Genomic DNA, 13,869 nt, shown 5'->3' on the forward strand with positions numbered 1-13,869 from the left:
AGTGACTGTGATCATTGTTCTGACTTCTACCTTTGAAAAGAGGACTTTGATGCTGCGCTACTGCCTCTGTATATTTTAGGAATGTATATTATTGCCCTTATTCCTCACGGCAGTGTGTGTAATGCTGTCGATCACTGACACCAGCAAAATAAAATGTGACAAACTTATCTGCTGCCTTGAAAGAGCCAGCTGAAATAAACCACAAATCCAAAGGATTCATAATATTAAATGTTGCAGAGTCATACTATGTTCTAGTGGGAATAGCTTTAGAGTGGGAGTAGTTTTAAATTAAACAATCAGAAATTATCATTTCTATCCTGCATCCACCATTAGATATAAACTATGAACTGAATTAATTTAGCTATACTTCTTTTCTATAAGCTACTATTTTTATGGATTAAAATGTAGATTACATTTCATTCAGTGAATTCACATGGTAAAAAACCCACAGTTACACTGTGTGATGTTTTAATACTGCACTCTACCCCATTTTGCCCAAGGTTTTTTCTGACATTTGTCAGTGCTCAGCCTAAACTCTACTAGTGCTTTATAGTAATTTTAGAACTCCACTAACTATAGTGAACAGCAGATACCAAAAGAGACAGGAAGACAGAACAGGGCATAAACATAGGGTTGGGAGAACATATTGGGAGAAGGTTTTGTTTCCTAAGCTGTTAGACATTCGAGGGCTTCTTGAAGTATATGGTAACATTACAGTTAATGACCTCTGATGTATTTTTCTTCCATGAATTTATAAAATTTATAAAATCATAAACTTTTCAACCTATGCAAACTTGCAGCACTCAATGTTCTGTTGAAAACATTTTTAGTTTCTGAATGTTGTGCTACGTTTGCTTGCATTTAAGCTGCCACCTCTTCGATTCTCTACTTCCTGTAGAATAAAAGACAATGATTTATTGCTTTCCTCCACCTCACTCATGATTGTATACACTTCAGTTGTAGCTACTTAGCCACTCCTAACATGAAAGCTGTTTCCTCCTCTGACCATCCTTGTTGACCCTCTGTAGTTTTATTTTCCACTTTGAGAAGGGGAACAAGAAATGAATAATGTTTAAGTTACAGGCATAACAGTATTTGTTTTGTTCTAAATTCTTTTCTTACTCATTCCTGTATTATTTGCTTTTCAACGTCTGCTGATTGCTGTGATGTTTTTGCTGATGTTTTTGTTCCTTATATCTGTAGTCTTGCATTCCTAACATCTAATTCAGAGCTCCTCTTTGTATATGTAAACATTAGGATCACCCTTCCCTCTTCTACACAAGGCTATTTACTGACATTTAGCTTTAAAAAAAAAACACCAAACCAACAAAAACCCTCCAATAACTATTGCTTACATATTAGGAGGACCTCTGCACCTTATGAAAAAGTTTCCATTTTTACTACTCTCAATAGCTTGGTGTCATCAAAACACTAATTTCTACCAACCATAAATAGCTAAAGAGAACAAATCCTTCCTGGCTGTCACTCACAACCTGCCCTCATGGAAAACTGGTGTACATTGACTGACATGGATGGGAAAGGGGCTCCAGAGGGCATACACTCCAAGCTCCAGCTCAGAGTAGGTGATGCTAGAGCTGGGTGCTCAGGGTCTTGTCCAGTTAGGTCATGAATACCTCCAACTGTGCAGGTTGAGTGGAGGTTTTTTTCCTTGGTTGGGTTTTTTCCTCCTCTAACAACCTCTCTAGGCTCCTATTCCAGTCTATGATCTCCCTAATGATTTAAAAAAACAACCTTCGAAAAACATAACAAAAACCCTACAACATCTTTTTGATGCATCTTGTTGGAAATTTCCACATCCCAACTTCTTACCATTGCATCTCATTCTTCTATCCTATTTCTTCTCTTTTATTCACGAGGGCATCTTCCTACCTTATGGCAGTGCATATATACTTATATTGTTTTAGGGACCATTGCATAGAGAATAGAATTTGGCTTTCCTTTGCCAAAATTTCCTTTATGTCCCGAGTAAAGAAATAAGCCTTTACACATGCCCTGACCACTCTAAGTAATGGTCATTGCCTCTCTCTACCTGTTACAAGCACCTTTTGAATACAAGTTCTGTGCAGCCTGCAAACCAAACAACGCTGAAGGATAGAGAGCATACACAAGTCTGTAGAAGTATGGCTGGAACGTAAGAATTTTAAATTAACTTCTAAGGAAATGTTATTTTACTACAGCAACCACAACTATTACTCCAAATAATAGAACTGCTACTCTGAATTACTAAAGTATTTAGAGGGCACTAGAAAAATACTACCTAAAATTATAGGTTTAAATGCTGTAGTATTGACCAATAAAGAAACAGTTTACATTATGTAATTCAGAGGTGTAATTAGTCAAATGTCAGCTTCTGTAAAAATCTTTTAACACGATTGACCAAATTCCTCAGCAAATTTAAGGCAAAGTTAGGAGCATATATGCCTATTTATTCACACATATCTGAACCTGCTCATACTTGTTTTTCAGCTTGTTTCAAGAGTTTCTGGAAACGTTCGTCCTCTAGCACACACAGGGGAAGGTCTGTCTCTCCTCTGCCTTTCATTTCCTCAAGCTTTTGTTTAAGGTCCCTCAAGGCCTGAAGCTCATCATTCAGACGATTCTGCCTTGTGCGTGACGCCTGGAGATCCAGCTCCAAATCAAGGGAAGTGCGTACGGGGCATTCTTGCGTAGCTCTTCGCATGATCGGCTGGCAAACAGGCTGGATCATTTGGGAAACAGAATAAAAATTAACATATAGAAAGGTTAGAGGAGGGTTTGACATAATACAGTCAGAAAAGCTCAAATTTTATTTTTGTTTTTCTTTAGCAGTCTTTTTTTTTAAATTAAAAATTCATGTATCCTGGAATTTTTCTTCAGTCACTAGCTAAAAATAAATGCGAAAGTTTCTCCAACCAGGTGCACAATTTATAGATTAAAACCAAGAAAAACATTCTGATCCCCAGGATGACACTGCCAGGAGACCCAACACTACACATATTTCCCCATAGATTTCAATTACATTATTTATTTTTATAAACATTTGCTTTTTCAAGGCCTAACCAAACACACAATGTTACAAACTCCGTAAACATGCATTTCTTCAGTGTATTTCACATTATTTACTGTCCTTTCACAGTGACTTTCCATATGAGTGAGTCAGGCAGGAGAAGCCATCCCAGACTATTTAGTATTTCTTTTCTATGCAAAATGCAATCTTGCTACCTGGTAACATGCCTTCCATGGGACTATTTTTCTAGTTACAATTAAGATTAAAATATAACTCTCTTAATTTATGTAAGAATTAATTTCATGCAAGAGAAACAGAATCTTACTCTCTTGTTCTTCAATCCTTTTTCTACTTAAACACTTGGAAAAGAGTAAATTCCTTTAAAAGGACATCTAAATCCTTGAAATTTCCACCAAAATTTGCTTCAGATGTACTTTGCTAGCGTTGACTTTTGTGCGGCATAAGCCTCCCTGTGTGACTTTGTAATACTCAGGTTCTTTAACCCAGATCCCTTTGGCAGTAACTCAAGTTCAACAACAAATGCCATGATGCTGAGCAGCAGTGTCTGCCTGCTGGCTTCAGCCACAACTAAAACAGCACACGTTTTGTTGGAGAGTGAAGATGTAGGACTGGGACCACTGTGTTAAGATTTCAATGTGAAATTACAGGACTACACGTGGTACTTGCACTGCTTTTGCTGAAAAACTTTCAATAAAGCATATCCTTTAAGTTGTTTGGTATTCCTTCTCTCCCTGTACTTTGTCCTAAACCATGTCCTGTTAATAAAGCACATACCCGTTTAACTCTTAGGCTCCGCCGTTCTGTGGCATTTCTTACAAAGAGAGACTTTTTGGCTAGTGTTGAGCTGTCACTGTCACTTCGATTCAACTGTGAAAATGTACACAACAAAAAGAGAAATAAAGGACATTCATATACATCTGTGTCAATATACCCAGTCAAGAGAACCTCAGTGTTGATATACATGTACGTTGTATTCTTAATATAAAGTAAAAAAATCTGCAACTAGAATCAGCATCTACTCCAAAATTCTAATCCTACACCAAGACAACCATTGATCTTACTGAATGTATAGTAAGTAAAGAGTAAGTAGACTCTTTAGGAATGCAAGGAAGGTAACTATGGTTATTAGGTACTGACAGATACAAACTATGAATTTCACTTACCTGGGGCAGGCTTTTAACTAATTACTACAGGGACATGTAGACATGCATCTGTCCAACAAGCAGTATTTTTGTATTATTTGTAACAAGTACAGGTGTGCCTACAGCTTCCTTCAGAAGCACTTCCTGCCTCTCAAAATTATGTACCACAGCTCAGCAGTAGCTTCTTCTTAACTTCAGCATTAGTTCCATATCCATCAGTGCAGAGTGACTGTTAGATGCATTGGCATCTGACAGGTGGTAACCTCCAGGGAAAACAGAAGCATCTCTCTGCAGGATATGTATTTTTCTTCTTCAGAGAAGGACAGACAAAAAGAATCACTCTGCTAACATTTCAGTATGTGAAGCCAGAGTCCTAAAGCGTGCTTACACAGGACTGGCTGAGAGCTAGGGGTGAGAAACACAACCTCTTGCAATACATGCACACCTCTCAAGAGACAAATCTGTCTTTTCACCATAAGCCACTACTGGGAGCTCACCCCTGGATACAGAGACGCAGCTATCATCACTGATATTCTTTAAGCACTTTTCAAGGGATTTTTTTTAAAGGCGTCAACAGATTTTGGTTCTGTCCTTTAGGCCTCCAAGATCTCTGTGTTTTCTGAACATCATATGAGAGTAGGTGCTCTCTTAAAGCCAGGCCATCACTTCTGAATCGAGAGCAGCTGACAGCTCACCAGAGTGTATCCAACAGGTGATTTCCTCTTGTACAGCACCAAAAAGCAAGGCTGGATATGCAAACTGAGGTCTGGGACTGGAGAGACTCACACTGTTCCGCCCTCCCTGTGAATTTGGATGCAGCTACAGTGCCCACTCTGGAGCCCCAGCAGTGGACAACAAGTATTTCTGAAACTGCAAAACATTCATCTGTGCAAAGGTGTTTTTTTCCCAGGGCACTTTGCTTCCAGGCAATACCATACACAATGAGAAAAAAAATTGTTTATTCAAGGAAAGTTTTTTTTTTTTATTCTGGCTTCTGGCAGCAGGTATGTAGCAATGTTCAAAGATACAAAAGCCCAACACTTTTGCAGAGCAACTAGTTTTTCTTCCTGTTGAAGACCTACATAGGCAGTAAGCTAAGGCTACATGTTTTGCCAATACTACTAATTTCCATTTAGGAATTAAGTTCTAGTACAGGAATTAAGATGAAGGCTAGGTTCTGAATTCAGCCAATAATGCAAATATGCAAATTATGTGAAGATTGTTAGAAAACAATCTGCTGTGTTTCATTCTGGAGAGTATATGGAATAGTTATTTAAGTATGTAGGTATTGACTATCAATCTATTTTTTTTAGGCCAATGAGAATCACAGAGAAGTGATCAACTTTAATGTTCCCAAATGATTAAGATAACTGCCTCTAACTGAACCAGAGAATTAAAGCATAAGTATTATTAAAAAAAACCCCAAACCTGTCATACTTGTATGAGCAACCTGTAGAAACTACAGATCAAAATAAACTGCCTTTTCTAGGCTATCTGTAATTAAAATCTATAGAGCTGGTAATCCATGCTTACCTCTTGAAACACACGAGTTTTACAGTTTGTTTAACAGCAACAAGGCTGACAATTTAAATCTCTTTTTTTCACACTACCATAGATCTAGAGAGACTGGGAACTTAGCTGCCAAAGCCATGTTTAAAACCCAGCCCTGAGGCAGCACTTGCACATCTTTCAAAGATGCAATTACAGCAGGATTTGGGCTGCATAGATTTAAAACCAGTTGAGATACAAAGCGATATTTAAAATTGATGACTGAGCTCTTTCCACACTGTTACCCTTAAATGGCTGTATTACTAAAATATGGTAATGCAATGGCATTTTACAGTGAATTCTATTTCATGTTTTAACAAATTATTTTGCTATGAGTGTTGTAGTTGCTGATGTGCAGGGAAACACACTTTTTGAAGAGAGCCAGCACAGGCATCTGTGTTACTTGTCTCCAATAGGATGTATTTTTTTCCCTAGTAGAGATGTTTTGCAAGAGTGTGCAACTCTGCTGAAAGTCAATTCTACTATGCATCAGGTCAGTTAGGGAAAGAAAGACTCTAGAGAAAGCACAGGCTCTGCTTCTTGCAGGGAAAATTGGTACATGACTCACTGTCATTAATGCTTCATTCCCAAGAAGTTAAATGACTCTTCGGTTAATAGCTCTTCATTCCAAGTGTTTTTCCTCTTACCCTACAGATGTATTGGTTCCGCTCGCCTGGAGAGAAGGTTTGTGAGCGCACTATCATGCTGTTCCTGACAAAGGGACGCTGTCTTGAGCTCCAGCTGGCTCTGTCCTTGGGTCGGACTGGTGTGTTCTCATTAATCGATTCCTCAGTGTTGGTCTCTTTATCAACCTATGAAATGAAATTTAGTTTAAAAGACCTACTGTATCCAGAAGCATGTCACTACATAGTTTTTGTGCCTTTGGATTTTACAAGCATTCTTGTTATCTTGCAGTAAATTTAAAAAGGCCAGCAGCAAAAAGCATCTTGCATTTACAGAGAAGCTATATTAAGTAAAGAAACACAAAATTCTCAAAAGGCTTAACATTGTGTGGAGAGACTTTGAAGGTGTTCTTTGTAGCCAATAAAACCAAAGCTTTTGCAAAAAGGCCTTTGCTGCCAGACAGATGATCTGATGCAACCACAGTGCAACAAATGTTTTACTTTGCTGTTTGCAGACATTATTCTTGTGCATTTATATTTATTTTATTTTGTATTTTGCAGAAGACCAAGGTTCTGTCATGTTAGAGATGGTGCCTGTGCACACTGAAAGGGGGCAGCTGGGAAAGTTATATTGCTCAGGTTCTTCCAGACATACTGCCCCACATTCCAAACCTCAGTAGCAGGGCTGCTTTATGGCAATCTGCAGAGCTTCACCAGCCTTGTGAACCCAGGGAAAAGACCCTGCTGTCTGCTGTCCCTCAGCATGGCCTGCTGCCTACTGCAGTTGCCCCACATGTGCCACAGGGAGCCTCAGGTACTCCCACTTCTGTAGATGGCATGGCCTGTGCTTGCTTACATACTGCAATTATCTTGACTGCCAGGCTAGACCAAGTTCTGCAGTAGCTGGAACATCCAATGTTACTGATGTGCACTAGGGCTTTTTCTTCAACTTTGGTAATTTAATGAGGTTCACGGTTTTCAAAGTGCACATGATAAATACAGTGACCTAAATAGCACAACTGCAACCCCGAGAGGATCTGGCACACAAAGATCTATACTGTGCAATGGTGTCTGCTATGTCTTTCACTCATTGTTCAGGTCCATCCAGCCCAGGCTTAGCAAAGTACTTGTGTGCGTGCCTAACCTTCCCATGTTGTCCTTGATGTCTCCCCTTGCCAAGTTAGGGCTTTGATCTATATTTGCTTGCTACCCAGCAGACTCTCAGTCCTTTTAATACCATGGCCTTAGCTCATTTGGCATCTTGCCACATTAATTGCAAGTTAATTACAATTTCCAGCAATCCCACTGAGGTGTTGAACTTTTGTATTGTCACAAAGTTGAAGGAACAAGATGTCACTCTTTGCATTTTTACCTCTGCTGTTTTACAGAGCCTGCGGGTTTAACACTTGCAATAGTGTTTTTATTTATTAAGGTGCCGAAAGGTTCCAAAAATTTTATTTCTGAGTGTGTGCTACTACATCAGAGATATGTTTACTAAAAAGTTACTAAAAGTGCTTCCAGGAAAGTGGAATATAATTTAAAGACAACAATTACCAAGAACATGGAATTAGAATTTGTGCAGTGTCTGGGTAGTTCCATAGTACACAGTTTAACACACATTTTTGAATTTTCTGCTCATTAATCTTCCATCCATTTCTCTGCTAAGCTGGTTTTTGTATTTCACACCCTAAAACAGAACGAAGAAATAAAGAAATCCCCGCATTGGTTTAAAGATCTTGACCCCTGTTTTGTCTTTCCCCCTGTTTATCAGATGAATCAGGGGGAAAAAAAAGGAAACAATATAACAGATGTGCAGAAATATTTTAAATGTGTACAAGCTGAAGCTACTGAACTGCACTTGTATTTCGAATATTCTCCCTATGCAACAAAAAAGTGAAGATAGAGTTTTGGTTAATTATTTTGGACTTAGAAGTTCTGCCTAGCTTGTCTGTTAAATATCCTCTTTGTAGTTCAGAAGTGACCACACTGACTTCACTACAAGTACATGCTGATTACTGCTACAGCAAAGGCCACATCAAATTGTAAATGCTCAGATACAGCAAACTTCTATATTAACTGCTCAGAAATAGATCTTCAGACACAGCAAGATAATGGAGGAATGTAAATTTTAAGATATTCACCAGTGTTAGTATTACAGCAGCTTGCTGGCCCTCATGAGCCTCATCGGTGTTCTCTCTGTCCTTGTTTTCATTTGTTTCTGGTGCATCGATGAGTAACCCCATGTCATCAGGGCAGCTGCCTTCTACTGCCAGCTTAATGCTGTCTTCCTCTTCGTCCACAATTTCATCAGAGGCTTCTGTGAGCATCTCTAGCCTGTGTGAACAGAAGTAACCCAGGCTTATTCTCAAACTGAAAAAGTTCACCAGAGAAAGATATCAGAAGGCCTAGACCTGCACCCATAAAGTATGCATTTTCCTGACAGGGAAAACAACTGCCATCCAAATGCTTCCACTAACTTCACGTGAAGGCACATTTCATTGCAGCCTCCAGCAAAACTCAAGAAGTGCTACTACAGTTCACCCTCGAGATCATTATGACAACACTGCATTACATTTAATGGCTGTAATGTTGATAACATTGAAAGAATTTCATTATAATAAATTAATAAAACAAACAAGTGTGTCTCCCCCTCCCCCATAATAAAGCATGTATTTACTTCTACACTGCAGCTAAAAAACTGCACAATAAGAGAACTCAAATAGCAATTTAGCAAGATATCTGTTTCTTGGGAAAGCTCACAATTTCTCCAAAACCAAGACCAATAGAAGCACACCCACACTGACTGTCAGACAGCAGCTCTCTTTTCAAATCCTATTAGTTGCTTATCACACTTAATGCAACTATAACATGAGACATTTTGCTACACCTCCAGTGGCTTAGACTGCCCAAGTGGTTTCATAGGTTTACATGGAATGGAGGAGCATTGGCAGCAGGAGTTAATAGAGCAGCCAAAACACTGTAAACCTAAAAGAACATGAATTAATTGACCACACGAGAATGAGGCTTGACTCCAATTCCAGTGGTGGTGAGGCACTAGAGCAGGTTGTCCAGAGAAGCTGTGGATGTCCTGTCCTTGGGAACGTTCACGGCCAGGTTGGATGTGGCGTTGAGCAACCCGGTCAAGTGGAAGGTGTCCCTGCCAGTGGTAAGGGGGTTAGACTGGATGATCTTTAAGGGTTCCTTTCAACCCAAACCATTCTACAAGTCTATAATCTCCAAAAGTACAGCCCTTTTGTTTGTCTAAGAACAGGAAGAATGAGCCGAATCATTCAGGCATGAACAATGAGGGAGGAAAAGTGGCTTTACCAGTCTTTCTCAGAGCCCCTTTGCTCCTGTTCCTCCTCCTCATCTTCAGCCAGCTCGTGTTCTACTGCTTCCAGCTCAGCAGATGTCCTCTCCAGCAGAGCTGACACAGCATCCTGCTCACAAGGAAAAAAAGATAAAACCAGAATTGAGTGACACATAACAGGTAAAAACCCGACAACTCTTGCAAGAGCTGCATTACCTTGCTGCTCCCTGATGTCAGCAGAAACAATGACCCAGTTCACGAGTAAAAAGTGTTTGAATTGTCAGTGCATAGCACATTAAATTATTGTTTTTATAGAGTAAATATCAACCAAAAATAGACTGTTTTTAAAACAATAATGCAATCAAACATGCTCCTTTCATACTTTAATGTATTTTCTCTTCTTCCCTCTCATACTTGTAATATCCTGAGGTGAAAAAAGAGTGCTCTTCAAAGTTACATTTTAATGCAGTTCTCTTAAGAAGGTATTAAAGCAGAAAAGCTTCTTTAACCAGAAGAATTAGTATGTGTTTTGCATAAACAGCATTTTAAGTGCAATGGTTTTAAATATGGAGATTCAAATAGTTAATAAACTGACATTTTTGATGTGGGTATTCATATCTGGGCATATGAAAATAAATGGTAAACTTTAGGATGCTCTTCAATAACATTCTTTTTATAAAGAAACACAGCAAAGTGTTTCAAATTGGAATGCAATTTTGTATCCCATTAAAAAGCATCTGCCATATCCCCCTGGCTAAAGAGTCTGACACCCACATGGGAACTACTCACACACAAAGTCACTCTAGACAAAACTGCCCGCGAAACAGGGCCTTGGACCTTCAGGGGAGGATGTATTTGAATTCACACATTCAAATAATCACAACGCAATGGCACAATTGCAGTGTCTGGATTTTTTCTTGCTGCTGCAGTAATAGCCAACCCATTGCTCACCAAGTCCAGTGAGTGCAGTGACTGCTTGCTTAACAGAAAGATGCATTCATCATTTTGTTCCTTGGGTTTTTTGCCAGGAATTTGCTTGCCAGGCAACAGGTTGTACCACAGAGTACAGGTCTCATCCGAAAATGATAAATCTGCCAGGCTGATCTGAGTCCCTGCCTGCACAAAAAGGGGAAGAAAAGTTTTACTTTGTTCTGTTCTCTACAAAACAGCTGAAAATAAATTCTACAGTACTTACCACGTAAAACAGGACAAATTTGACATGAATCTTAATTCCCTTTTTATCTGTACAATTTTCCACTTCCCTCCACTTCCAGTTAAAATAAACAAATAGAAGTTCATGGAAAAGTCCTTCATATTGTCCATTCTGCCATCCTTTATTTCAGTCTGCAGAATTTCTCCCCACATGCACACACTGCCCTCTCTATCACAGTAATGCACACACCTGCTTTCTGCTGCATTCAGTTATGAAAACCTGTGCCAATGAAGCCTGTAGCACCAACTCATGGGGAAACAATTTTTAGTTGTCCCACCACAAAAATCATCCATGTGGCAAATAATGGATGACCTTGTTTGCTCTAACCACTGAAGGAGGAGATTAAAAGACAGTAAAAGATTAAGAAACCCTCTCATTTGGACAAGCACTGACATTCACTGAGTTGGTACTCTGGGAACGCTTCTGAAGTACTCATGTTTGGGCTGTGCCTTGGAGATTAAAATCCTCTATTCTTTGGCAAATTATCTCCACAGCTACTGGGCTGCACACATAGCTCTTGCCAAGACTCCGGTCATGTTGCCCAGGGCTTTCTGTTGGGGATGGTACTTCCAACTCTTTCATTTGATCTTGTGATTAACCCTTGCCTTCCATGTTTGTTTGGATTTTTTTGTTTTGTTTTGTTTTCGTTGTTGGTTTTTTTCTTCACCTTTGTATCCTGCATTCTGTTGCATTTTTGTTCTGCTGCCCTTCCCTTTCCTGAGGGGAAACCTCTTACATACTGAAAAAGGTCAACACATCCCCAGGAATTAACTTCTACATTTCTGAAAGTGAGAGGCTGTTCCCAGCAGTCAGAGCTGATGAACCCCAGCAGGTTCCGGCCTCTCTTCAGTCTGTTGTAACTAAAAAAGTCTCACTGTGCTACTAAAATCACTCTCATGGTGAAAAACTAAACTGAGTTGTACCAGACCATGCAAAAGCAATTTGAAAGTAAATGGAGCATCACTGATTAGGTGATGACCACAATTAACAACAAAATTTAAAACATGACAGTTCCCAATGGGATGATCTATGAATGTCATACCTTTTTATTATTTCTACAGATCATAAAAACCAAAAAGGTGTTCATCATATAATTTAAAACAACATGCAAAAACGTAATGTAGTTTGTTCTTTGTGACAAGTTTGTGATAATGAGGGTTTGCTTTTTTTCCCCCCCGGTGGCTCTTTTTCAGCTTTTGCTTTAAAATCTAGCATTAAGGTAATGTTGCATTGAAGTTTATGGAGGTTTTACGTATAAAATGACAAAGACAGAATATCAATCCGTAATTAAAAGGGTTAAGGTAATGCAGTGTTAGAATTATCAAAACACCTCCTAGAACTTCCATCCAGGATTAGATTCTGTATCAGGAATTTCAGAGAAAGGCAGTATCTTAAGTACTGTAGCAACAGCTAAGTTATGCTTCAGAGTTTGTCTCCAAGTACTGTTGAATTTTAGCAGCCTTGACCATCAAAATAAGAGGGGACACTATAAACAAATGCATGCCAAAAATGCCAGAAATAAAACTGCATACCAAACATTCTTCCCGATGACTTCTACCAACAGCACAAACATCTACTCTCAGTGTCTTCTGTAGTAAAGTTACTTGGGAAATGGCTACTCTGAATATCTCGTTGAATAAAACAGTTTCCATGGCAGGATGAACTTTGGTGCGGAATAGACATCTGATGTCAGTTGAGGATGGAAGTACTGCTACTCTGATATACCTGCCGGAAACAAAACAAAATCCTACACTGAATTTAAACTGGCACTTGCTGGTGACACATGATAGAACTTGACCCCATCAACTAAAGGACTGCATAGCAAGAAAATGGAACAGCAACAAATCAGAGGTGGAATGGAAAAGAGGTGACAAAGATGACTGAGAAACTCCTCTTGCCCCTTGCAGAAACATTTCCCAAAAAGGAATTTCTGTGCCTGGTAAGGTAGTAGCAAGAGAGGTAGCTATTTTCTGTCTCTATCCAAATTTATCCTCTAGTATAGTACAGTAAACACTGAAGATCATACCACAGATGGGAGGAAACACAACCTTAATGTTAATTAAAAATACGAGAAAAATCGGGGTGGATATAAAAATTAAACTTAGAACAATGCAAGCAGCACTGAAAAGTAGTGAGACCTTTTAATCTAAAGAAACAAACAAAACAAAGCCTCCAAAGAGACAAAAAACCCGAAGGAAATGGAGGAAGAAAATAACTACGGGCCATTGCTGCTCAAAATCAATTCATAATACATTAAGTGCAACTTAGAAGAATGCATCTTGCAAGCCTAAATTTAAGCAGAGAGAGTAGCTTGAAATTGTTAAATGGCTGCATTCTTTTTATGTAACAAATATGGCTAGATATTACGTGGATAAAAGTTGTACTAGCTAACTTGCAAGTCTCACTTTAGCAGCAGCTTAACAGAGTAAAGACATTTCTAATGCAATTTGTATGTTATTTACCTATTGCACAGTTTCTATATGCTCATGAATGAACATAGTAATTGTTTTATATCTTTTCTGTGCCCATGCAATAGTCTCTTTCTGGTACTGGCTTTATACATAATTGACATTCACTGTAGAATAGAATGCAATGAAGCTAGCTAGCTAAAGCAAGAAGAAAAAGTGGGACAAGGAAAACAATTCTGGCAAGAACTTCTTCTCCCAAAATTTACAGCACTACCACTTTTCACTTTTTCACTTCATGCATACTGTTGTTATTATTAAAAACTTGGTTTTACATTAATTAAACCAAAAGAAATTAGGTTTGTGAGAAATTTGATTTTTTACTTGAATTTGAGCATAGTTTTTATTCCCCAATTATGCCAAACTTCTTGGGATAAAAAGCAAGATCTAAATTTTTAGGTTTGCATGTATAGCCTGGATAGAAGGTATGCAGCATTATGACAAGCCAATCCTGAAGTGAAGTCGTAGCATAACGTGATTCCAGCAATGCTGCTGCTGTATTCATATAAATGTAGGTAAGCAATTTGCACGGTCCACTGA

At 38.8% G+C, this 13,869-nt stretch overlaps 1 protein-coding gene across 2 annotated transcripts in view; it reads right to left on the minus strand.

Annotated features, from left to right (window-relative positions):
* The window catches only part of WWC2 (WW and C2 domain containing 2), a 103,165-nt gene that overhangs the window by 7,734 nt on the left and 81,562 nt on the right, over nucleotides 1–13,869 (minus strand). For both annotated transcript variants that reach the window (XM_027735820.2, XM_039388730.1), the window contains 7 exons: nucleotides 12,397–12,589; nucleotides 10,603–10,767; nucleotides 9,669–9,781; nucleotides 8,483–8,675; nucleotides 6,366–6,530; nucleotides 3,803–3,895; nucleotides 2,477–2,719 (listed from right to left, as the gene is read on the minus strand). In XM_027735820.2, coding sequence (XP_027591621.1) covers nucleotides 2,477–2,719; nucleotides 3,803–3,895; nucleotides 6,366–6,530; nucleotides 8,483–8,675; nucleotides 9,669–9,781; nucleotides 10,603–10,767; nucleotides 12,397–12,589 — 1,165 coding nt within the window. The remainder of the gene's footprint in view (nucleotides 1–2,476; nucleotides 2,720–3,802; nucleotides 3,896–6,365; nucleotides 6,531–8,482; nucleotides 8,676–9,668; nucleotides 9,782–10,602; nucleotides 10,768–12,396; nucleotides 12,590–13,869) is intronic.

The sequence above is a fragment of the Pipra filicauda genome, unplaced genomic scaffold (assembly GCF_003945595.2).
Source record: "Pipra filicauda isolate LSUMZ 115617 unplaced genomic scaffold, ASM394559v2 scaffold67_size6003252_pilon, whole genome shotgun sequence".
Classification (NCBI taxonomy): domain Eukaryota; kingdom Metazoa; phylum Chordata; class Aves; order Passeriformes; family Pipridae; genus Pipra; species Pipra filicauda.